This window comes from Kryptolebias marmoratus, linkage group LG12, assembly GCF_001649575.2.
Source record: "Kryptolebias marmoratus isolate JLee-2015 linkage group LG12, ASM164957v2, whole genome shotgun sequence".
NCBI lineage: Eukaryota > Metazoa > Chordata > Actinopteri > Cyprinodontiformes > Rivulidae > Kryptolebias > Kryptolebias marmoratus.
The window spans coordinates 4005909-4032844 of NC_051441.1; the positions used below are offsets into that span (position 1 = coordinate 4005909).

At 40.8% G+C, this 26936-nt stretch overlaps 1 protein-coding gene across 8 annotated transcripts in view; it reads left to right on the forward strand.

Moving 5' to 3' along the window:
• Positions 1-26936, forward strand: part of asic2 (acid-sensing (proton-gated) ion channel 2) — a 356894-nt gene that overhangs the window by 291427 nt on the left and 38531 nt on the right. For all 8 annotated transcript variants that reach the window (XM_017419427.3, XM_017419425.3, XM_025006640.2 and 5 more), the window contains one exon: positions 26662-26812. In XM_017419427.3, coding sequence (XP_017274916.1) covers positions 26662-26812 — 151 coding nt within the window. The remainder of the gene's footprint in view (positions 1-26661; positions 26813-26936) is intronic.

Below are 26936 nucleotides of genomic sequence, written 5' to 3' on the forward strand. Positions count from 1 at the left end.
AAGCATTTTAAACTAAATGTTAGACTAGACTTAGTCTTGAAAGAAGGAACCCAAGCAATATCACATTTATTTTTACTATAAATAACAATTATGTAAATCAGTCTTGGCTAAAAAAATTATTCATCTACTTATTTTTTAAAGCACAAATTAGATATTTTATACCTCAGCTAAAAGATTAATGTTACTTCAGAGTCCTCAAAAAGTGTTTACTGATTTCATTCCCCTCAGATTATAAAGGGCACCATTGCATAAGCATTAAAAAACTTTGATTTTCTCTCAATTTAAAAAGAAAATATTCCTTTATCTTGTTCCACAGCTTTTAAATAAAACCTGCAGATTATACATCAAAACATGTGGCTTGATCTGGAATGGTGGGCTTTAACATTTGGTAGCTGTATGCCACACAATATATACACAATTTGCAAAAATCTGCATATAAAAACTGTAGCAGTCAATGGGATTTTGGCAAAACAGATGAGAAAACCCATCCCTGCGACCAACTTCACAGCAGAAACATCCGTAGTTTCAACGGGTCACAGAAAGTTGGACTTCACATCACTAAACTGGCATTTTGACAGTTTATTTTACACAATTGCAGTTTAAGTTTTATCATTTTTCGGCAAGATTTTTCACTCAATCTCCAACCGACAGTTGATGTCACAATAGTTTTTGAAATGTCTAAGAATTTCAGAACCTTAGCAAACAAACTCTTTTTACTCCCACAGCTTTATTTTGTTGCAGATACAAATTGTGCGTGAAAACATAGGAGATTTTTGTCTCCTTTCACCCCGTGTGTCTCTTACCGTCGCAGGATTTACGGTTTTCTCTCAGATCTGCACACCCAATCTTCCACAGACTTCAGTTTTATTTCTCTTCCAAACTGGAAGCGAAGGGTCTTTTTATCTTGTTATGTCGCCTACATTAAACACTGTAGAGATATTAAAATGGTCCTATGACTTCTGGAGTCTTGAGCCGTTCACGGTTAATCAATTTTTAAGATCTGATTTATCATTTTTGCACAGCGGCTGTTTTTTGAGGCTTAATTTTCAGTCTGTTTCTGTCTGTCTCATGTAAGTTTTGCTGTCAGGGAGCGACAGACACAAGTGTTTGGTTACCTTGCACCACATTTCCCTTTATCTTTGTTCCCTTTATATTTCTTATACTGTTTATAAATCAAAATGTCGGCGGTTTAGGTTATTACAAAGCTGATGTTGGAGTTTTATGCAGAAGCTGCAAAATGTCTTCAGAAAAGTTCTAGTTTTGCAAATCTTCCACTAAAATTAGGCAGAAAACTTTGGATCTAACATGGCTGACACTGTCTTCCTTTAACTGTCTGTTCTTGGCAGCCATGTTGTTTCACCGGTGGATAACAGCACGTTAAACTGACTAAATGCAAACCTTAATAAATTCCCCTGCATTGCTCACTTAAACACTCTTCTCCTTTGCACATTCAAGAAGGAAATTAAATAAAAACTTGCCTTTGCCTTTTAAAGTTTGCTGTACGTCTTGAATATTCTGATGGTAGTTTAAGGTCAAACGGAGGTTTGTGTCTGAACCATATGTTAGCAAATAAATCTCATAAGAGTCGTTTGAGGCTCGCTGAGGTTCTACATGTGCCGCACATACAAACAAGTGTTCCTGAACACAAATATTCTTCTAACAATGCTGAACAGGATGACTGAGAATCTCTTAATGGGATTCTTTAAAAAACAAGGCTCTCACTTCAAGTAGACTGTCTTGGATCCTTTACACAGACACACACACTCACACACACACTGCATCCCACCGCTGGCAGTAATTTAATCAGCTTTCACACGGCTGTGTCCCTCCACCTACTCTCTCTGTCCTTGTGAATATGAAAAACTAAGGAAATGTCTTTTTATATATATTTGGCGTGTCTGTTCCCAGTGATTCCCAGCGTTACTCTTCATCTATTTCCCATCACTTTATTCAATTTCATGCAGCTGAACGAGACAACAGACGTTATCTTGGCTCCGACCGAGACTCTACAGGAAGCCACAGTGAGAACTCCTGTGAGACGGATCATAATGGAGGGAGACGTCGCACCATTTTAACATAATAGAAATGCAAGATCAGCTGTATTCCTTTCTGAGATGGCTCCCCAATTACACTTTAGCTGTCCGTGTCACTTGTCATCTCGCTGATTCTGTATTATTATCCATCCAGCAGAGGGGACTCACTGCCATATTATTTCTTTGCAAATCATATTCTCCTTTTTGCACAGCTCCTCTCACCATGGACACTGTGTTTAATAGACCCCACTGATGTGAGTGCAGGGATTACAGGGAGCAGTAACCCTACAGACAGAGGCCTTACTGAGTGCCATCCTTCTTAGCTGTTATATGAATATTAAGCAGCTCTCTGTGGCGGCGAACGCAGGATATGACTTATTATCCAAATGTCACCCTTACCTACGAGGCTCTACTTTCATCTTGAAATTCTCCACACCTAAACCTTGTGATTTTAATCTAAAACATTCACAGGAAAGCTAAAACACACACACATGCAAGGAATACCAAAAATAAAACCGAAGGCCTCGCTCGGCTCTTGAAACAACTTCAGTTACTCAATAGGCGCAATATGCCCTTTTATCATAATGCAATAATTTCCTGAGGTCATAATGAAATATTTGTACATTCTTTGATTAAAACACAACAAGACTGCAGTACCTCTTCACTGCATTTTACCCTGTATTCCGAGCTACATCATTCAAAGAAAATTTAAAAGGGAAAATGAATGTGTATTCTCCATTTTGCTCTTCGGCAGGGCGTGACCTTCAACGTGATTGTATAAAACACGAACTACACCTAATAATCTTTAAGGAGAGCCTGACAGTGCACAAATAAATCTTTATCTGTATAGTGCTTTTTACGCTCAAGACAACCCAAAGTGATTTACAGAAGCAAAAAAAAACTAGAATCAAAAACATATAGCAAAAGTGGACAAAGTCAAAAGTTACAAAATATTTAAAAAGTAGTTGGATAAGATATAAAAACGGAACAATAAATAAAACCAAGTGGAAACTAAATTAAAAAGGAGACGTTTGGCAGACTCGTGAACCCAAACGGCGAGCTGGTTCCACAGGACTGGAGCCTGATAATTAAAGGCTCTGCCTCCAAATCTGGGCTTACTGATCCTCGGTAAATAGGTTTTTATTCTGAGAGCACAAAGGCTGAGGCTCGTGGTATGAGGTATGAGGCTGAGGCTCGAGGTATGAGGCTGAGACTCGTGATATGAGGTATGAGGCTGAGGCTCGTGGTATGAGGTATGAGGCCGAGGCTCGTGGTATGAGGTATGAGGCTGAGGCTCGTGGTATGAGGCTGAGACTCGTGATATGAGGTATGAGGCAGAGGCTCGTGGTATGAGGCTGAGGCTCGGGGTATGAGGCTGAGACTCATGATATGAGGTATGAGGCTGAGGCTCGTGGTATGAGGCTGAGACTCATGATATGAGGTATGAGGCTGAGGCTCGAGGTATGAGGCTGAGACTCATGATATCAGGTATGAGGCTCGTGGTATGAGGTATGAGGCTGAGACTCGTGATTTGAGGTATGAGGCTGAGGCTCGAGGTATGAGGCTGAGACTCGTGATATGAGGTATGAGGCTGAGGCTCGAGGTATGAGGCAGAGGCTCGTGGTATGAGGCTGAGACTCGTGATATGAGGTATGAGGCTGAGGCTCGTGGTATGAGACTGAGACTCGTGATATGAGGTATGAGGCTGAGGCTTGTGGTATGAGGCCGAGGCTCATGGTATGAGGCTGAGGCTCGAGGTATGAGGCTGAGACTCGTGATATGAGATATGAGGCCGAGGCTCGTGATATGAGGTATGAGGCTGAGGCTCGAGGTATGAGGCAGAGGCTCGTGGTATGAGACTGAGGCTCGAGGTATGAGGCTGAAACTTGTGATATGAGGTATGAGGCTGAGGCTCGAGGTATGAGGCTGAGACTCGTGATATGAGGTATGAGGCCGAGGCTCGTGGTATGAGGCTGAGGCTTGAGGTATGAGACTGAGACTCGTGATATGAGGTATGAGGTATGAGGCAGAGGCTCGTGGTATGAGGCTGAGGCTCGAGGTATAAGGCTGAGACTCGTGATATGAGGTATGAGGCTGAGGCTCGTGGTATGAGGCAGAGGCTCGTGGTATGAGGCTGAGGCTCGAGGTATGAGGCTGAGACTCGTGATATGAGGTATGAGGCTGAGGCTCGTGGTATGAGGCTGAGACTCATGATATGAGGTATGAGGCTGAGGCTCGAGGTATGAGGCTGAGACTCATGATATCAGGTATGAGGCTCGTGGTATGAGGTATGAGGCTGAGACTCGTGATTTGAGGTATGAGGCTGAGGCTCGAGGTATGAGGCCGAGGCTTGAGGTATGAGACTGAGACTCGTGATATGAGGTATGAGGCTGAGACTCGTGATATGAGGTATGAGGCTGAAGCTCGTGGTATGAAGTATGAGGAGCAAGAGGCTGTTGATGTTATGACGAGGTTTGACCGTTAGGTTTAAAAGTAAAGATCTTTCCATCCTCCATAAGTCGACTCTCAGTCTCTGACCCAAGGACCGGGCCAAACTGTTTCTCACAGAGGTTTGCACCAAGTGTCATGTGATTGGTCAGAAGTTGTTGTGGGCGTGGTTATGAGCTTTGACGGAGCCATTTTGCTTCTGCTGCTCCTCTGAGAAGCAGCTGGAGGCTGTTAGAAAATACAGACGTCTTTACAGCTGTTCCAGGAAAACTTATAAACCTCTGAGCTTAAAGAGACCGAACAGAGTCACGGGCGGCTCTTCGTGGCTGTGGTGGCCGGGAGGAAGTGTGCCTCGGGCCCGGCGGCGTCGGGACACGTTCCTTTTGTTCGCTCGTTATTATGCGCCCTCATATTTGCAAATCCCAAATGGCGTGTACTGTCTCAGTCTATAAGAGAAGCAAAAATCTGTACAAGGACAGGAGAGTTGAGAAGTTGGCCATTTTAACGCTGCAGGAGGAGGGAGGAACTTGGAGGTTCTGGTCAGAGTGTCTCGTGGACGATGGAAGGTGTGTGCGAAAACCAACGCAGTGGCGTTTTGAACCATCTCTAAGACTTTTAGGGACCTTTATGGACACCCAGTTAGAATACCAGGACAATAGTCCAGTCTAGATGAAACAAAGACATGGACCTGTTTCTCTGCGTCGCTGTGAAACTGAATTTTTTCTTATTTTTTTGGTTATTACAAAAGTGAAAGAATGGTTTTATGAAAACCTGGTTAATAAATTAAATAAATCTTCATAAAAGGTTTTCCACACTGACACTGAGGATCATGTTATTCATGGATGCTCCCATTTTTTAGAATTCACTCTGTTTTGTTGGATCCGAAAAGTTACCATCTTTTATACATCTCTGCAGTTTTGGTAGCTGACTCACAGTTGAAGAAGATTTATAGTTAACTTCAAAGCCAAAAACATGACCAAAAACTATTTTAAAAGTTTATATTTTTTTTATTTTCCTTGGCACAGAATGATTAGAAGTTTGGTGGATCTAAAGATGAGATGGGTCATTTCCAAACTTACCAGGGTTGTAGTTTTCTTAGTTTTTCAGATAATGGCAAACTCATCCATCCATAAATGAGCATTCAAACATAAATATATATATAATTTCCCTCCTATATGGCAGTGAGACCCCAAAAAATAGGAAATCTTTTGAAATTCAGATGAATATTGACAAATTTCCTCCAAGTTTTTTGACAGTTTGTGAGCTGCACAGTAATGCTGCTCATTTCATCTTCTACCCCACTGCAGACATAACATACAGGATTCAGATCTGGTCCTGTTCCACAGATCTCAGCATCATGCTCATGTAAAAATCATCTGAGACATGTTTGGTCCACCAGAGACTTCACAGAACCACATGATCCTCATGCATCAGTGCTGTGATATCGAGATGTACCAGCTAGAACAATGTGAAGTCAAGTAAGACAAAAAAAAACTCAAACTTGTCTTTTTTTGTAGCATATCACCCACCAGAGATTAAAACTGAAATACTCTAATGTTGAGAAATGAAGGAACTGTAGCCATTTTGGTCAAACCTTGAAAACTACGTTATGCAGAGATCAGTTGGTTGTTGGCAGGTTGATTCTGATAAAAACAACTTGATTAGTTCTTATTCTGTTATTAATCTGTAGGTAAAGTCTTTCAGATGAAGCGTTATTCAGTCAGAGAACAGAACTCGTGGATGCACAGGGATTTCAGACAGGTGAATTACGGTTCCTTGCTGTTAAAAGGTTGTTTCTCTGAATGCTTTTTTGTGGATTGAAACACACGACAAGTTTCCTGAACGGAGTGTTTCATCTTCAGGAGTGAGAGTCTGAGAAATCAAGTGTCCGGTCATGGGTGCTCAGAGCAGGTATGGGCTTGCTGTTTCCATGGAGTTAAAATGTTTCTGGCTGCTGTATATTTGATTAACTCATTTCCATATGCATGTAGTTAGAAATCAGGCCGTGCCGCTAAAAACCTCTCGTTTTATCCCACATGTAGAGCAGAACACACTCGAATGTGGAATGAACTCCGATGAATATTGGCTGAAGCTAATTTAATATTCTAATAACATTCGATTTAAGATTTTACAGAGTAATACCATGCAGTTTTTATTCTAGAGAAGGAAATATTAATTCAAATAGAAGGAGCAGTCCTAATAGGGTTCAGTAAATTCTAATCATGTTGGAGCTGATGGCAGAAAAACGACAGATTGTCAGCATCCCTGTTTGTTCAAGACATCTTTTTTTTTCTGTTAATTCTCCTGGTGATCAAGGAGCTGTAAGGAAACGCCCAATTTCTCAATAAACTCGCAAATAAGTGGGTTTGGCACTCAGCTGATTATTATTTCTTTGCAGCTGATGTGGTAATTACAGTTTCGCACAATGACTGGTGTTTAACGTAATCTTCAGTGTGAAAGGGGATCGTCTCGCTCTCTGCGTTTTCTTTACTTTGTGCGGCCAAAAACAATGAGCGGAAAGAACAGAGTTGCTGTTCCTGTTGTCGCTCGCCGCCGACGGCAAAGGTGGAGCGATTGTGTTTTTGTACTTTCAGCAAAATATCTCATGAACCAGCGGATGGATTTAATGAAACTGACTATAAAAAACACAAAACTAACTATAACTCAGATAAATTTACAGATACTGAGCTAAGATTTGGTGTGGTAGTAGCTGAGCATTGTCTCCAACACATAATTTGAGCTCAACACATTTCAGACCCTCCAGGATTTTGCGTTGTTACGATCGCAACTATTAACGCAAAATTGCAACTTTGCCCAAAACCCAGCAACTTTGACCCAACATTTATTGTTTCTGAAGTGATTCGCCACCGTTTCTGCGGTCTAGTCTCTTCTTTGTGGGTTTGTGTAGCGTGGAATACAAAATAATCCCAAATAACTCACAAAGAAGACACGTGACGTCACTTCCTGTTAACATCAGAATGCCGGGAGCGTGCAGGAGCAGCGACCGAAGCCAAAATGTGCGCTAATGCTTCACATTTGCCCACAAAGATTTCAACTAACCAGTTTCCTCCCCAGCTGCAGCTGTTTTGCACGTCCTGCAGTGTAATCATGGAACATAAACGCATCGACAAACACTTTGTGTCTGCAAAACATGTGAGGAGAGCTGCAGACCAGGGACAATCCAGAACTGGTCATGAATGTCAGTTTAGAAGCTATCAAAGTTCTCAAATAAAGCACCTTTTGAGAATGTCAATGTTTGTTGGTAATTATCTTACAAACCTAGGAAGTATTTTTGGTTTATATATTAAAAGTTATGGTTTTTTATTGATTTTAGTAAAAAAAAAACACAACTTTTCATTGCAACTTTTAGGAAAATGCTGCGCGAAATCAGGCATTTTAGCCCGCAACAATCACAAAAAATGCCTGCGAAATTCCGGAGGGGTTGACATTTGCCTAATATCTTGGCATTACATTTTGGAGTCAATCCTGTTTTTCTGTTAGCAAAATATCATAACCCACTGAGTGGATTTCAGTGAAACCCTCAGAAAGTAATCACCTGCTGTACATCCACAGCTAATTGATTTTGGGACACAAACCAATTTAAGATGGCTCCCAAAGCTAACTCAACTTAGGTGACACAAAAATGACAATAACTCTGTGACTTTTACAGATATTGAGTGAAAGTTTGGTGTAATAGTAGCTGAAAATGGCTACAACTCCATGATTTCTCTGCGTTTTAGTTCTTTCCTGACTTTTAGAAAGCATGCACAAATGCTATGAAATCCATATCTTATCTTGTCTTTTTTTTCTTTTGTTACCCCTGAACACACATGTAATCTTTTAAATTGCAGCAAGAAAATAAGAAGCCATTTCTGTCATCAACGCTTAGTTCATTTGTGTCTGTGTTATTTCACGGATCAGCGGTTCTGCTGCACGGCAGATATGAAATGTTTCCTCGGCAAGGCTGCAAGCTGCTGTCAGGTCAGTATATTACTCTGTGTTATTATCTGAGGGTCATTCTTCCTCATTTTCATGGGAACAAGCTAAAAATCATTCATTTAAGTGGAGTAGTCACTCAGGAAGGGAGATAACGAATGGGTAGAAACTTCTTTTTAATCTTTTGTCCTGTTGTTATTTTAGTTTTTATTAAAAAAAAAAAGATTGTCTTTTTCAAAAGTTTGAGATAAGATATTGTATTCATAAGGAGACTACATTGTGTTTACATAGTAAAGGTTGTGTGTGTGTGTGGATGTGTTCGCTGTATCTATTTTCCATTATGAATGAGATAAAACTGGAGTCGGGGTATTTTTTCTTCTTCTTCTTTCTTGAAGGATTTGCTATTCTTTTTCCTGGATTTACAAAACAGAGTCAATAAGCAAATAAATTGTTGGTTGAAGTTCAGTTTTGTGCAGTAGTTCCTCCTTTTTTTTTTAAGGGTTATTGAACAGGAAGCTCCTTAAAACTTACATGAGGGGCAACCAGTCGAGCATGTGCAGCCAGGAGGCAAAAGCTTTGTAATCTGGGGGGAAAAATAACAGTTTTATATGCCTGTAAAATCTTATTACAGTTTCCAAACAACCTTTTATAAACTCTGGCTATGTTTGGTCCAGATACAGACCTCTGCAGACTTGTTTTGCCAAAAAAAAAAAAGCAGCACAACAGATTCCAAGCTGAGTTTCTGCGTGAGTTCGTGAACACGTTCAGCCTCTTCCCTACGAGGCATCTTACGCGCCGCCGCCTTCACAAACGAAGAACCGACAGGTCCTGTTTCCACACATGGATGTGGAGCCACAAAAGAATAATTTAAAGCAGCAGAGTTCCACATCAGACCGAGCAGAGACGCAGCCAGTTGTGTTTAAATGCTCAGCGACTGAGAGCAGTACACACTGATGACCTTTAGTCTTCACCCAGGATGTTTTTCATGTTTGATAAGAGCGTGGTTTCCTTCACAATCCTGGAAAAAAAAAAGATGTGAGTTTTACTGCAGGTCTATTTTCTGCTGAGACAGACATGAAAATCTGCACCAAAGTTGATGACAAGAACGACATTATCAAAAAATGTAAATCTGCAGGAGCTTATCCCCATTGAGTCACTCTTAGAGGAATAAACGTTTCTTTTTGTACGGGTTTACGCTCTGCACATTGGTTCTGGTAAGAGTTGAGCAATTTAGCTGCTACTAATTTTTACTGAGCAGTAACCATGGTAACAACACTGGGAAGCAGCTTGTCGATCATAATGTGATCCTGCCTTCATGCCCACCTTTCTTTGTTATCTATTGTACTTTAGATAGGAGCGTAATTTTATAATTTCGGTGCGTGTGGATCAGGGCCTTTTGTCTTTTCGTCCGGTGCGTCTCCAGTTGCTGTGAAGGTTCAGGTTTTCTCTCAGGGTGCGGAGGGTGTGCACCTGCAGGGTATTCTCTTCAGGACTGGGAGTAAGGGTTTCAGGGTTTTTAGGATCTGGCTTTGTTTGGAGTTTGCCTTTTGGTCTGCAGTTTTGTTTGCCTCTCGTTGGCCTGGCGGGGGTGGACCTGGGTGTGTGGGTACCATGATGGAACTGGGGGACATCTGGTTGCACATTTCTTTTAGGGTGTATTCACACCAGGAAAGTCCTTTGGTCCACTTGTTTGGTCCAGACCAAAAGTGGACTTTATTTTTTCCGTTTGGTGCGGTTTGCATTCACATTGTGCTTTTTTGTAAGCGGACTATAATTTATAAACAAAGCCACGTGGGTGACGGTCATTGCTCCCATTGGACAGAAAGACGAGGGCAGCGGTTGGAAATAAAGATGGAAGTCCTGCGTGCTGTATTTGTTATGTGCACATTCGTTCTGTTGGTACAATTACAGAACCATTTTGAAATTCAAGAGCAGCTCATTTAACGTCGGTTTAATGACGTTTTACTTCTAATTTTGGAACGGCGTGAGGTGGTGTTAGCATTAGCAGCAATAATGCTATTTGTCCCATGATGCTTAGCAACGGTGGCCCGTGAAGTCCAAAAAGGCGCATGCTTTACGTAGTTAGTTCGGTTCAAGTCCGGTCTGTATTCACACCAGAGTTTGTTTGGAAGCGGACCGAGACCACCTCAAAAAGCGGGTCTCGGTCCGGTTGTTTGATCCGCACCGGAGTTCGCATGACTGTATTCACACCTGCACAAAAGGTCCAGAACCAACGCTGGAAACGAACTCTGCTTCAATTAAAGCGGACCAAATGCTGCAGGTCTGAATACGACCTTAGTCTCTGTTCTTTTTTGAACTTCTTGTGTAGCTCTGTATTAAAGTACGGGTATTCTAATCTTTTCTTGGATTATTGCAGGGTTGTGCAGGAACCTTCAAGGTTTCTTCGGGGATATCTCTCTATGGTTATTATCATTATCAATATGAATATTATGATCACTATTTTAACTACTGTTGTTACTGTCAGTAATACTGATTTCAGTAGTTTTTAATAAAGTTGCCATTCCATATTTTACAGATACTTACCATCACAATTTGAAAATAAATTACATAAGAAAGCCTTGCCAATTGATCTTGTCAATTGTGTGCATATTTTTACTTTATTAACATATTACTCCTTTTTTCCTCCATGGTTTTTGTGCATTGTTTTGTATTCACAATGCACTGTAATTATTGTCACCTTATGCAATAAAAATAGAACCATTAGTTCATTAGGAAAATGTTTAGAGGCAGAACCATTACATCCATAATGTTGTATAGTCTATAATTCCAATTATTTATTTGTTCATTTATTCATTCAGTCTAAAATGTTGGATTTACTTACCTGCTCGTTCTCATGCAGATACTCGAAATGACAACATTACCTGAACTCTGCATTAAATGAAAATGTCTGAAGCGTTTGTGCTGGATGCACCAACAGTAAGTGACGGTAATAAAGATGTTGCAGCTGTGAAAAAAGGTCATAATAGTTTACTTCCAGTACATTTAAATGACAAAACAGAAGTAAGAAAGTGAAGTTGAAGGAATTTGAATGTACAGTAAGTCCGTCTCAGTGGAAAGCCTCGCAGGTATGTTGATTCAGGACCATTCTCCCCTCCTTTATTTGACAGCTTGTCACTTCTCAGACTAACCAGGGAGGCTGCTAATTGACTTCCTGTTGGCATTTTCTCATTGTGTTGGCATTAGATATATAAAAACCACATAATTCAGTTTTAAACACATCATTTTTCAAGACGAGGTCGCTCATGCGTTACTGAACCTCCGGGCTTTTCTGCTTCTGTAATGAATACTAAAACCGCTGGAGTACGAGCTGCGCGTTGGAAATTTGTCAAAGAAGAACACCAGTAACTGTAACCAGAACCGTTCTTGTTACATTTAATGAGTTAATCAGTATTTTCTCCTGAGCTATTTATTCCTGACTTAACTGCAAGCTCTGTTGGAGATAATCAAGCCTTGCTGCTGGTATCGATCACATCCGGCTTTCAGGACACTGCAAGGTCTTACATACATCAATACTGTAAACCTGCAGATAGAGAAGCTGTGAGGTGAAGCCACAAACTGTGAGAAATCTTTCACTCTGCTTCTTAAGGGTCCCCCCTCTTTTTCTAAGCGATTCATAAAGCATATCTTAGCGGAGCTGCAGCCCCTCATGCTCCGGCGGTGAGGAGGAGAAGTCACGTCATCCAGACAGATAAGTTGCTTTCCTGTTAGTGATCAGGAGCTGCCACTAGTCGCTCACCCCTGGCCCATTACTCAGCCCTCCATCAGTCCTGGCAGAGACAGCAAACCGTGACAGGTGAGACAGAGCTCCACCGGCCATCACTGCGAGGTGACTTATTAAAAATAATGACTGGGAGCGTGTGAAGTGATTGATGAGAGCGGGGTGACAGCTAGTAGTCCATAGCTATATTTGCACGCCACCGCATACCGATGTGATTGACACATCGCAGGGGGGGTTGAAAGGGAACATGTCATTTTAATATTTAAAAATTTTCATCTCTCGCACGAAGAAAATGTGATTGAAGGGAAAGAGAGTGGTGCGATTACTATTCAGGGAGTACAAGATGTTTGACCCGAAGTAACTTTCCTTCATTTGATGTCTTTCTGTAGCAGCGTCTGAACCTGAACACCGTTAGGATTACACGCTGTAATAAAAAAGACAAACGTAGTGCTGCGGAGTTTAAATATAAATAGGGTAAATTATAATTCGATTTTCTGTTTTTTTTATAGAGCTATGCTGTCTTTTGAGGTTTTTAGAGCAAACTGCTGAATTGGAATAAAAATCGTCACCTTTTTTAGCTGCGATTTTCAAGCTGAAACTGGCAAATGGCTTTGAAGATGGTTTGATATTTTGTGAAGTAACTCTGTGTGTTGGCTTCTTACCCAGCATTTTAAAGCCAAATTGGCTTTAAAACTGACTGTGAAAATGATAAAGACACCAATTTGCAGAAGATGGAAACAGTAAATAAATGGGTATATCCCTAAAGTCCTCCCAAAGTGTCCTAAAATGTCACAACAAAATATCGCTTCAGGATTTTATTTGAGGGTACCAAGCAAACAGTGGTTGTGTAATAAATACTAGCCTTGGATTAAAGCACTTTTTCTGCATGATTAAGCTTATTAAACAGTAACTGTTTTAGTCACGAGGTTTTGTTTTCTCCACTGTAACAAATCAGTTCAGCTCAACGAAAACACAATCTGTTGTGTCAAACAAAGCTACGTCCCGTTACAGTTTTCTCCTAACATCTTGCCATAAAATGAGCACGCTGCACTCCGTTAAATAAATAATGGTGTATGTGATGACTGGATTTCTTTTATTTTTTATTTTTTAAGATCTGAAGCTTCCACCGCAGCTCAAACATCAGGTGCTCCAGCCAATTATCTTGAATTAACAATCAAGAAGGAGAGTTTGTTATCACCCGCTGGTGGTTTCTGTAAACTTTAATGAAACTTTAATGAAGGAAATAACTGGATTTACATCTACAACGACATAACTTTTGGAGTTAGCTCAACTCAAGATGGCTGCCACAAATAATCAGCCTTAAAAAACAGAAAAAATGACTTTAACTCAGTCAGTTTTGCAGACATTGACCTAAATTTTGTTGTGATAGTAGCTGAGATTCATTTTTATTTAAAGTTTTTCCATCAGCTATTTGGAATCAGTCTGTTTGTTTTGACCCATTGGAAAAACTTGAATGGATCTTTCAGAAATTAATCACCGGATGTACGTCTACAACTGATACAATTCAAGATGGCTGCCACAGTTTTACAGATATGTGTGATGTGGTAGTAGCTGAGAGTCGTTCACGACACGCACAAGAGTGAGATTGTGCATAATGTTCATTTCAAGCAGCTACAAACTCACAAAATACTTTCCCTGAACCGTTTGCTGACTCATTCGACACAGTGACGTTCTCTTTCAGTGCATTACTATAAAAACATGTAATCTAATTTTACCCTGAATTCAAAATTAGTTTTATATTTTATGTTCACGTCTTTCTTTGACAGTATATTTAAATTTCAGAAGCTTGAAAACTTTGGGAAACATGTTCTTGACCTATTTGTCAATGCACAAAGTCCAATATTTAGCTCTCATTTCTTTTTAAATAATGTTTATGTATACTAAATTTAAGTGTAACAAAGTGCTGACTGAAGGAGCTGGTCTTTGTGACATTGCTGCAACGATGCCTCTGACCTTGTAGTTGTTTCCTACAGAACTGAAAAACGAAGAACACAAGTGTTTTACAAGTTTTGTCTGATGCATTTTTTATAAAGCAGCCAGGATAGCTGCCTGTTTTCCTTCTTCTACACCAACAACAGCACGACTCCGGCTCCGCACCGATTTATATCAATCATCCGGTGTCATTCTGCGGAGGGGAAAACGTAGAACCATCCTTCCTTAAATATAGAAGTCTTCCTTTAAGGCCCCATTGGAGCAGATAGGATGGCCTTTTGCATATTGGTGAGCCATGTGCCGGTGTATATGATGATGGATTACACTGCAGCACTCTGTCAGATCCTGTCTGTCCTCTTGTCCTCTGCTGCACTCTTGTTAACACCAGCTTCTGCCTGTAACCTCCTGATGGGCTTGACGAGAACTGATAGAAGTTGATCCTCGAAAGCTAATTTGACTTGGAAGCAAAAGGGTACAAAAACACAAATACCTTGGCTATAAAACAGCGCTTGGTTTATAATTCGCAGGAATCGCATCATTTGTTTAACAACATATTGCAGTTCTGTGAAAAATAAGTAAAAAGCTTTAGATTGCAGATCTTTTTGAGTATGACTAATAAATATTGGACATGGCAGAGTTTGAATCAGACAGCTCCTGTTTCTTTAAGCCATATCACAGATTCTGTCAGGTTGACACTTTGGTTTTTTAAGACCTTTCAAATATTTTTATCCCCTTCAAACCACTCAAGTGTTTCCTTAAGGAGTTATCTCACTGGGCTGTGACTGCTGGCGACTAATTGGTGAACGGAACTTGTGATAAAGTCTCCAAAATGGCTCGAAATGTTGTAAGGGTTTTAAATTTTCCTGCTTGAGTCGCAGAGGCTTGCAGCCTTGCTGCTTAAATTTTTAGCATGTTCAGAAAACCCGTGCACGAGTTCTGTTAAGAGTCGTGAACCCGTCTCAGTTTTGTCGTCCTCTGACAGAAAACATGTCAGGCTAATGTCCAGGTCTGAAAACCATGCCAGAGATTTATAATAATTATTGGAAAACTGGTCCAACTCTTGTCTATCTTTAGTTCAAAAGTGTACTCGTTAAATGATAAGCATAGGAGCACTGCCTAGATCACACGTGTCAAACTCAAGGTCCGCGGGCCAGATCCAGCCCTCTGTAACATCTCATCCGGCCCTCTAATCTGGTTCAGATCCAGTCTCTGATTCTTATTTTGCTTAAAAAACTGAGCCTAATTAGTGAAGATTTCTCTTGACAGTGACTTAGAAGCCAGCAATATATAGTTTTAATTTCTGTATGATCAGGTTTTGTTGATGGCTTTTTAAAAAAATCTGTTTTAATGTTAAAAAAATTCATTTAAAAGCTGAGTGAGGCGTAAGAAATGACAGCTAACGATGAGCTTTTTGAAATTTGATCTATTTGTCTGTGTTCATTAAAGTCTGTTTGCTCTAAATTCTGTCTAATCTGTAACTGGGAAAAGGTCATTGATATTTCTATATGAGTAATTTGACATAAAACAGCTAAAACCAAGGTTAATTTATGTAATTTTTAATAAATATTGATCGTGATCGGCCCTTGGCTAGGACCAAATTTTTAATTTTGGCCCCCTTGCGTCACTGGGTTTGACACCCCTGGCCTAGATGGTCATGTTTTTGTAAATACTCAAAGTTTGCAATGAAACATTTGCCTTTTTTCTCACAATTTTGAGTCGCCTCCAGCGGTCGCAGCACAATGAGAGACTACCTTTAGCTGCAGGCTCTGAGCCATCCTCATTCTGAAGGTAAACCTCTGTCGTAGTCTGCGACTCTGGCAAGCTGAAACAAAATTTCCTCAAGAGTTTTCCTGTGTTATTCAAGTCTGACCAATTATTCCTGCCCTGGTGATGAAAACACGACCACACTATGAAGCTGCCGCCTCAATGTTTCATTATGGGATGGTGTTTTAGAGTCAAATTACATGTTGGATTAGTGGTTTCCTCTGTGGTCAAAGGGTTGTCTCTTTTTTAAATCTCCTCTAACCAAAGAATCCTCTATTACATGTTTTAGGAGTCTCCTTAATATTTAATTATTTTAAAGTTGAAATGAAATAAAATATAAAAATATTGAGTTTTTTATGTTTATCTTTTAGTTTAACACTGATAAAACTCTCCAGTGGTCCATTTTTCTGATTCATGACTTGTTTTTAGAGTTTCTGGCCGCTGATTGTGTGGGCGGAGTTACCTCCATGGTTGGTGACGTAGAAGGAGGCGGGGCCAGCTGAGAAGGTTCCTGTCGCAGCGTTTGTCAGGGAAAAATGGAAGCAGAAGAAGAAGCTAGTGTTGTTAACAAGAGGACCAGTTTGAAAACATGGTTTGTTTTTTTGGTCTGGAGTGATGCTGTCGGAACTGGAGCCCCACATTTCAGAAGAGGAACCCCCAAACTTTACGATGATGTCACACAGTCTGCAAGGAGTTTCCCATCCGGACATCGGGAGGCGGCTGATGGTGGTCAGACAGGCGGTGGTTCTTCTGTTGAAGGTTTGTGTCTCAGGTTCTCCTCTTCAGAACGTTAACTGCAGTCAGTCTCCAGACTCTGGGTTGTAATTTCCACCAGCAGCTGAACGAACCACATCCATGAAACCTTCTTGTCCTTCAGAAGCTGAAGAACGACTCAGCTGTTGGAGTTTTGGGTCGATTTACTCCATTATTTGCAACCGTTTCACCCCCACACTGTCTGTGTTTGGTATTTCCTGCCTTGTTGGTGTTCCTGTTTGGCTCTCGATGGGTGATCATAGAAAACGCCAAAGAGACCCGAGTGATTTTTGTCAATCTTTGATTAATAATTTTAATTTACTGTCATCTTTTTTTAAATGAGAGGCTCTGAAAACAAGCACCTTTTTATGACTTTCTTTTGATTTGTTAGCTTCAAAACACTTCATGGTTTTTCTGAATCCTCTATAAAGCCAAGTGCTTTAAAGTGGTTTGGCAAACTGACACTCCAGGCTTCTTTGTAGCTTTTAAGCTCTTTCAAGGTTTTCTTTAACCTTATTGTTGTTGTTTGTGTTTAATTCTATCCTTGCCTGTTCTGTGAATTTTAGTTGTCTGCTTTGTCTTGGCAGGTTTCTTATACTTCCATGGCCTGTTTTAGTTTTTTTTACTGGGGGTTTAAAATAGTGCAAGCAGAGTTTTTCCATGTTCTTATTACAGTGTTTTGAAAAAGTATACCTATCGCCCAACACTTTTAACGTTTTGTTGCATTACAAACGCAAACTTTAAAGTATTTTACTGGGATTTTATGTCACAGATAGACACAAAAAAGCACCGAGCTGTAAAGTGGAAAGAAATTTATAGAGGATTTGTACATTTTTTATTCAAAAACCAGTCTGTAAAGTGTGGCGTACATTTGTATTCGCCTTCCTTTACTCTGATACTCTGAATTAAAATCCAGAAAAGTCCAACCAGAGCTACAATCGAATGGTTCAGATGAATATATGCATATTGGAATGGCCCAGTCAAAAGTCTGAGAATCTGTGGCAAGACTTGAAAACTGCTTGAGCTATTCTGCGAAGAGGAATGGGCCAAAATTTCAGTCTTTAGATGTGCAAAGCAGTTAGAGACAGCTGTACCAGCAGAGAAAGGTGGTTCTGCAGAGTTTTGACTCCGAGGTGGTGAATATGAATGCACACCACATTTTTCAGATTTTTATTTGTATAACCTTTTGAAAAACCATGAATGGTTTTTCTTCCACTTTACAAAAATGAGCTCCTTTGTGTCGGTCTATCACATAAAACCCCAGTAAAATACTTTGAAGTTTGTGGTTGTATCAAGACAAAATGTGAATACTTTTTCGTGAACTCTGCAACTTGAATCTGTGCTTCAACTTTCTTCGAATCTGACCCGTTAGATGAGTTTCTTGGTCTTCAGGTTGTTCGGCAGCGTTACAGACTCTGTCGGCTTTTACGTCAGATAAACCAAGATTGTGTGACATTTGAATTCAACCATTTAATCCTAAATATAAAATTATTGTTCGGCTTTTGAAAGTCACATAAAGCCGGGGAATGAATACATACATAAACACTGTTTTGGGTTGTTTATATTATATAATCAAATCATTTTTATGTTATCTTGTAAGGTCCTATTTGTTTAAACTTTCAGATGATACACGAACACATCTGCATTAAAATGCAACAAAGTAGGAAAATACCAGTGAGGCTGAATACAAGACGACTGGATTTCATTTTTCATTCCAGTTGGGTGTTTGTCCTTCGAGTGTCTGTTTAGTGTTTTACTTTTTCTGTTTCCCTCTTTGTGTTTTTATCCCTGCTGCTCTCTGTGTTCCCTCATTGTTCACGCCCTAGTCGTCGTCCCCCCCCCCCCTCCCCTCCTCTGCAAAAGTATAAATAAATAGCTCGGAGCGGTGACTGCAATTCTTTGTGTCCTATCGCATCCATGCCTCACTTATGTGCTGTCTTGTAAAATAAAATATTACAGACCGCCATGGTTAAATTACATTAGGGTTCGATGATAAATATGTTCCATAAAACTCCCAACATGGCTCATAAATGACAGAATTTGTTTAATGTGACAAATGTGGGTGCGGGGGTGTTTAAGGGAAGCGAGCCAGGCTTGCAGGTAGTGGGGTGGCGTGTATAAAACCGTAATGATGAGTGAGGCAGCTTCGTGCGTGTGTGTGTTTGTGTCTCGTGTTCACGGCCAACCCTGTCGCTAACGCAGCAGCGCCCTGCATTATTTATCCGCTCAGCAGTACAACTACTTTTACTGCCGCCACACAGCAGAGAAAGTGCTCGCCTTGCACCTCAAAGATCTTTTTCATAAAGTTCCCTTCTTTCTTCTTCTCTCATTTAGCCTTCTGCATGAAAGACCTCCGCGCTGTAACCTCCTGAGCTTCTTTTGTTTGGTTTTATAATAAAAATGCTTGCAGAACTTTCACAAAATGACTATTGATTTGTCCAACAATAACACCAGTCCACACTACGCAGCTCATAGATTTATATAAAAATAAAATCAAATAAAAAGGTCCACCCGGTTAGCGGCTCCTGATAAAAACTGAGAAAACTTGTCTGACAAACTGTTATTTAAATTTACTCCTGACTGCTTTTCACTTCCTGTGACAATGAAAACAAATGAGACGTGCAAGAAAAGTGTCCTATCAGCTGATTATTTCAGCAACAGAAAAGTAAAAGTGTTTGCAGTGAAATTCCACCTGCTGTTAGACGTTTTACCAGCTTTTCTGCACGTTGAGGGGAAATTAGTATCAGTCTGATGGAGGAATATGAACATATAGTATCTTCAAGGAGCTCAGTTTATTCTCACACTGACTAATATCACAAAAGGAGCAAGCTGAAAGAAAGAAAAAGAAAGCTTTAAAAGCCACTTTATACCAGATATGTATCATTTAAAAGTTTCCACAACACGTTGGCTGAAGGACATAAATAAGTGCTCAGTGTTCTGGAAAAATAGGCGAAGATAATATTTTAATCTTTGACAGAAGGAGTGGGTGGACGTTTACTGAGCGCTCCTTTATCGGCATTCATAATTTCTGCTTTTCAATCAGTGAACGCACCGTACATGAGGGACTCATTCGATTACATGTCTTCAGTATCGACGGATCAGGGCCTCGTCTTCAGTCATGACGGCGTTGATCCGGCGTTGAGGCGTGGATCAGAGCTGGAAAAACAGGAGCCCAGATACAAGCAGCTGAAATGGGTTTCCTTTACAGCAGGGGTGGGCATTCCTGGTCCTTGAGGGCCACCATCCTGCATGTTTTACTCATTTCTCTGCTCCAACACACCTGATTTGAATCAATGGGTGATTAACAGGCTTCTGCAGAACATGAAGAGGTGATTTAACCACTGAATCAGGTGTGTTGGAGCAGAGAAACAAGGAAAACATGCAGGATGGAGGCCCTGAGGACCAGGTTTGGACACCCCTGCTTTACAGCTTCGTCATCCAGGGAGAGCTCGGAGTGGAGCCACTGCTCCTCCTCATCAAAAGGAGTCCACTGAGGTGGTTCGAGCATCTGGTTCGAATGACTCCAGCATCCATCCCTTTAGAGGTTTTCTAGGCACGTCCCACTAGGACGGAGGTAGGCAATCCTGGTCCTCGAAGGCCACCATCCTGCAGGTTTTCCTTGTTTCTCTGCTCCAACACACCTGGTTTGAATCAATGGGTGATTAACAGGCTTCTGCAGAACATGAGGAGGTGATTTAACCTCTGAATCAGTTGTGTTGGAGCAGGGAAACAAGTAAAACATGCAGGATGGTGGCCCTTGAGGACCAGGATTGGACACCCCTGCACTAGGAGGAGAACCAGAGGGAGACCCAGAACTCACAGGAGGGGTTATATGTCTGTCTGGTCTGGGGAGAGTAATCCCCAGGAGGAGCTGGAAGGTGTCAATGGGGAGAGGGATGTTTGGGTTTCCCTCCTAAATCTGTTGCCTCTGTGACCCGACCGCAGAACAGCAGCAGAACGGATTGATAATGGAAACAGACGTGAAGTTTCTTCAGAGATATGTTGACAGTAGCTGACAAAAACGAGTGACATTTAAATCCTACTTACTTCGTGAAACCTGTCATTTGCAGCCAGGGGACAAATGTGACTAAAAATGTATTAAATTATTATTTCTTATTATTATCAAGATGTAAGTTACCATGCAGTTAGAATAAAAACAATGAATGATTTAGTAATTGTTATTGTTATTATTTAAGTTTAATTTGAGCAGAGACGGTACAAAATGCACAATGTGTCCCGGTCCTGGAGGGCCACCATCCTGCATGTTTCACTTGTTTCTCTGCTCCAACACACCTGATTCAGTGGTTAAATCACCTCTTCATGTTCTGCAGAAGCCTGTTAATCACCCATTGATTCAAATCAGGTGTGTTGGATCAGAGAAACAAGGAAAACCTGCAGGATGGTGGCCCTCCAGGACCAGGATTGGACACCCCTACAGTAAGTCTTCTCGTCTAAGGCTAATTTGCAGGACAAACCCTGGTTAGGCTTTTAAGAAAATTAAATCTTTAAAGGAAAAAGTAGGTGATAGGAAAACTGGATGATGTCATAAAGTCCAACATAAGCAGAACAGTAAGGTCAGATATGCAAATATCTCCAAATATTTAACATTTCTCCATAAAGTTTTCCTGTACGCCCCGGTTAGCATGTTTAAGAGTCTAAATTGTGGGTGGATGGTGTTACCAGCTGACCTTTTTATCATGACAGGAATGTACGCTAATGGCCATGTCGTTTTTGACTTCCGCTCTGTGGGAGGCGCTGCGCGGCGAACAGGCGAGGGCATGCCATGTTTGGAGCTCTGCCCTTCCAGACCTTCACATTCGCAGCTGTGAATACTAATGAGACGTGTTTTGTTGGTCAAAAGGCATTTTAATTGGCAGCCAAGATGCGTGTGCTCTCTCTTCGCACGCTGGCTCTCGGACCTCTGGCTTGAATAGGGGGAGGCTAATGTGATTCTGGCAGTAAAAGTGTTTGACATCTCTGACATTTTTCACAACACACAATTATAAATGCTCATTTTTTTATCAGAGGAACAACAAAACAGTATCAGAGAATGCACAAAGTAAAAAATTCAAATGCTGCTGTTTTCCCAGATGAACTTAAAGCAGAAAATATATTTTTATTCACAAATCTGAATAAAAAGTTTTTGATATATTCTGCCTGTAGATGTTTACATAAATAATGTTAAGTAGAGCTTCGGCTGAGGAGAATAAGAATTTGAGCACCAGAAATTGAAAAACAGATGAATATCTTCACTTGCTCACAGTCTGTTTATCATAAACAATTTTCTCTTTTGAACGGCTGTGTTAACCTCCTCGGGAAGCAGTCACTGGTTTTATTTGCCTGTTAGATGATGCAGTTTGCTTTTAAAATAAGAGATGATGAGCTTTGAGGTATTTTTTTTTTTTCCAGGCTGAACGTGTCTCTTACTTCTAACAGGAGGCAGAAAAATGTGAAGACGGGACCGCCGTTTAGAGAATGCAAAGATATGGAGCTCCACTGTTAGATTTCCTTAGTGTCTTTACCTTTTAGCAGCTTGGGTTCGATTCGGATCGAATGGGATGCCGACCCGCCCTTTGCTCCTAAGTAGAGGCACTTTGGATGTAATTTCTCCCTGTATGAAAGATTAAGAGAAGTGTGGAGCTCTCAGGAGTAGGAGTTTTGGGAACCAGCTGCTCTGCTGGGAAATATTTGGTGGAATTCGTGCTTTGTTCATATGTGTACACAAACGTGTACCAGAACAGAAAATGACTCCTCTGTAATTACCTTTTATTGGAACAAGCTGTGACCAATTAGCTGGTGCGTGTTAATTAGAAAACATCAACTTCAAGAGGATTTGGACAACTGTGTAAATGAGACGTATCTGAGGCCTCATTAGGAGATGCTTTTAATCCCGAGGAGTCGGAGGAGGCTGGTCAACGTTGACGCACAAATAACTTAAAGGCCTAGCATTCCTTAAAAGAATGCAGCTCGCCCGCCACCTTTCAGGTAGGAGTTTAGACTCGGATCATTTTCAGTTGACTGAGTTGAAGCTGTTTTATATTCTTATGTTAGTGCTCAAAGTATGTGTTGAGTTGGACTTTCAGCTACTACCAGATCAGATTTTAGCTCAATATCTGTAAAATAGACTGTGTTTGTGTTGATTGGTTTGACTCCAAAAGTTAATTGGTTTTGGGTGTATGTCCTATGATTGCCTCCTGAAAGTTTTATTAAAATCCATCCAGTGGTTCATGAGATATTTTGTTAACACACACACATTATAGCCAAGTGTTTGTCAGAAACCACCAGTCTTACCCGTCCTCTTCACAAAACTGCTTCCTTCATTTATTCGGAGCGTAAACAAATCTGTCAGGAGGAAGTCTGTTTCTCCGAGGTGAACGAGTCTCTAATGCGGTACTTCATATTCCACAGATGCGCGCCGCTCCTGCAGCAGCGCGGCGTTAGCTACTTGATCAGTCCTGTCTGTATATCATCCACGAGAGGTCTGGTGTCAATAAAAAGGGTGATTTTTGAAGTTCAAACCAATCCTGAGCAATCAGGACTGAAACACTTTGTGTTCAAGAAAAAGTTATTCCAAACCAACAGTGTATTTTAAAAAATTTTAAATCTAATAAATGCATTATTTCTGCTTTTAGTTGATTGTAGGGCCATTTGATCTTTATTAACTTAAATTATTGCAATCAATATGTCTCCATAAAGTTTTAACAGCTGGTTTTAGCTAACACGGTTTTGTTTAATTTTTATGCAATATTTGGTCGATTTTGATCTGTTTTCATCTTCAGTGCTCAAACTCTTTTGCTAAAGCTGTGATTATTTCCTGACTAACTGTTCAAGACCCAGGTAACCAGTGTTTTTAAAGGTAATTATGCTTTTCATATGCTGGAATAGCGAGTTTGTCTGTTTGCTGTTTTTGTTTGTTTCCTTCTGCATCATATTAGGAGCAGCTCCTGTTGAGCAAGTTAAAAATCCCATTTTACAATTCACCTGAAAGCACCACAGCCTGAAGCCTCATGAATATCCGTTCCCAAGTCAAATTGATATGTAACTTTTATTTTTGCTCACCGGGGTTTGTAGAGCTCCACTACTTCTAATTTATTAGTCTGTTTCCATCCATCCCTTTCTTTCAATCAGACTCTGCAGCCGAGGCACACGGTTGTTATGGTGATTACTATTCATGAGCTGAGACGTCACAACAACACCTCGTGTCTTTGTGTGCTTGGATAGCACTCACAAACACACACACACACACACACACACGGAGATATAGTTTCCAAAGAAGCAAGCCTCTGCAGTTTTAGGTCAATCTATTATTCATACGTTTCTCTGAGCCATTTGGTTTCTGTTGGTGAGGTGGTGGTAAAAACAAAAATACTGAAGCGGAGGAAGAAATGGTTGTCCATCCACGTCACCTCTAATGCAGCCGTTTTCAAACTTTTAAACCCAGCACCACCTTTATGATTAACATAAAATCCTTCTCCACATGCAGAACACGGAACGTCACGTGACACGGTTGAATGTTTTCGAAGCTCCTCTTGGTTTCTCGGTCCACCTGGCTGCCTGTGGAGTATTATAAATTCAGTTGGGGTTTGCAGGTCTTGTTTGGTCCACCAGAATATTCTGACAATTCAGGCGCTAAACAATCAAATTAAAGATGACAGCTTGCAAACATTAAATGTATATCTGTGAGGTGCGGAAGAAGCATGAAGCTGTTTGTCAAACATGTCAATTAAATCACATCTAAATGTTTTCTGCAGACCACTAGAGGGAGCTAGAAACACGACTCTTTCTCACAGGAATGGCCTTTGGTGAATACGTTTTTATCTTGGTGTCCGCACAGAAACTGCATTTTAGAAGCTATAAATGGTATTTTTTGTGTGGACAGCCAGAATTCAATATTTTGATATCATAGCCTCACTGCCTGCCTGACCTTTGACCTAAAGTGTGACAAACAAAACAACAACAACAAAAACAGATTTTATGATTGTGTTGCAGAAGCCAGTTGCTCAACTACAGCGAAACCTTCATGAAACTGAATTACTTCAGTGAACGGACGAAACCCTTTATTTTTACACCAAATATGGTCTAAGATGATGACTTAAATGAGCATGGGAAAAGAATATTTAAATTTTCTGTTATTCTTTGAACATCTTGATGAAAACCCTTCCCTCCAGCCGTCCCTCGCTGTTTGCTGGGCCTGAAAAATGTCCATTATGTCGACATTTTTGGACAGACTCCCCGTCAACACTGTCCTGCACTTTAGGGTCTGACACCAAGTTGAAGTTCCACTTTCATCAGTTTACAAAATGGACAAATTTCTAGAAACTGTGCCTTGTTTACAGGAATATTTTTAGAAACGACATATAAAAAGATTAATTTGGAAATCGTTGTGGACAACACTAACAGGATATCAGATTGGTAATAAAACGTATTCATGGCAGGAAAAGAAATGTTGCATGTTTGCTTTGACACGTTTTGCAAAGGTTTAAAAAAACTCCCATTCGTCTGAACACTGAACACCTCGCAGCCCTGGTCACCTTTAAAAAGCTGCTTACAACTCAGGAAATTGAAATATTTGAAAATGAAAAACATACTTCAAAGGTTTCCTTAAATTTATTATAATCAAGAACAGGCGGATAACAATACAACAAGGCTAAAGTCAACAAAAGCCTTCCTGAAAGAGGCTCTCAAAAGAATGCTATAAAAGCTGAATCCAGTGCTTGTTTGAAGGCTGACGACCTTCAGGAAGCTGCACATCCAGAAACAAGATGGAGGAAACCATTTCTGTGTCATCATCACGTACACCCGCCATCGTATCTTAAACGCGTTACATTTTCAAACAGAATGTTTTTACTACAGTGAGCAAAAGTTTGTTTTTACAGCAGGAAAATAATCCTAAATCAGTCCCTCCAGGATTTCGCAGGCATTTTTAAAATCAATAAAAAACCATAACTTTTAATATATAAACCAAAAATACTTCCTAGTTTTGTAAGATAATTCCCAACAAACATTGACATTCTCAAAAGGTGCTTTATTTGAGAACTTTGATAGCTTCTAAACTGACATTCATGAGCATTTCTGGATTGTCCCTGGTCTGCAGCTCTCCTCACATGTTTTGCAGACACAAAGTGTTTGTCGATGCGTTTATGTTCCATGATTACACTGCAGGACGTGCAAAACAGCTGCAGCTGGGGAGGAAACTGGTTTGCTGAAATCTTTGTGGGCAAATGTGAAGCATTAGCGCACATTTTGGCTTCGGTCGCTGCTCCTGCACGCTCCCGGCATTCTGATGTTAACAGAAAGTGACGTCACGTGTCTTCTTCCTGAGTTATTTGGGGTTATTTTGTATTCCACACTACACAAACCCACAAAGTAAATGGTAAATGGCTTGCACTTATATAGCACTTTATCTAGTCCAAGGACCCCAAAGCGCTTTACACTACAATCATTCACCCATTCATCCACTGATGGCGATAAGCTACATTGTAGCCACAGCTGCCCTGGGGCGGGCTGACTGAAGTGAGGCTGCCTGCCATCACACCGGCGCCACCGAGCCCTCTGACCACCACCAGTAGGCAAGGTGGGTGAAGTGTCTTGCCCAAGGACACAACGGCTGAGACAGCCGGAGTGGGGGCTCGAACCAGCAACCCTCCGATCACAAGACAAACCCCTACCTCCTGAGCCACTGCCGCCCAAAGAAGAGACTAGACCGCAGAAACGGTGGAGAATCACTTTAGAAACAATAAATATTGGGTTAAAGTTGCGGGAAAGTTGCGGTGTTTTGGGCAAAGTTGCAAAAAGTTGCGATTTTGCGGGGTTTGCTTGATTTTGCGTTAATAGTTGCGATCGCAACATCGCGAAGTCCTGGAGGGTCTGATAAATACACCATAAACTCTATAATAAACACAGTTTGAAGTCACAGAAAGCTGTGAACGGACCTCGTATCTGAAGAAATGTTAACCTGATTCTTACCGTTTTCTTTTAAAACTCGACACTGAACAAACAGCAATCACTAACGGCTCCTTCCCTTTTTTCTCTCAGGTGTTCACCAGGTACGGGAAGTGCTACATGTTCAACGCCGCCGAGGAGGGGAAGACCCTCCGCACCACCATGAAAGGAGGGACCGGAAACGGCCTGGAGATCATGCTGGACATCCAGCAGGACGAGTACCTGCCGGTGTGGGGGGACACAGGTAGGCCCAGCTGACTTTAAAGACCTCAGAGTTAATCATTTCCTCTTTTTTTAAAATTACAATCTGGTCAAATGTTTCACGGTTGAGATCCAAGCATATGAACCGTCCTTCTCTTACTTTGTCG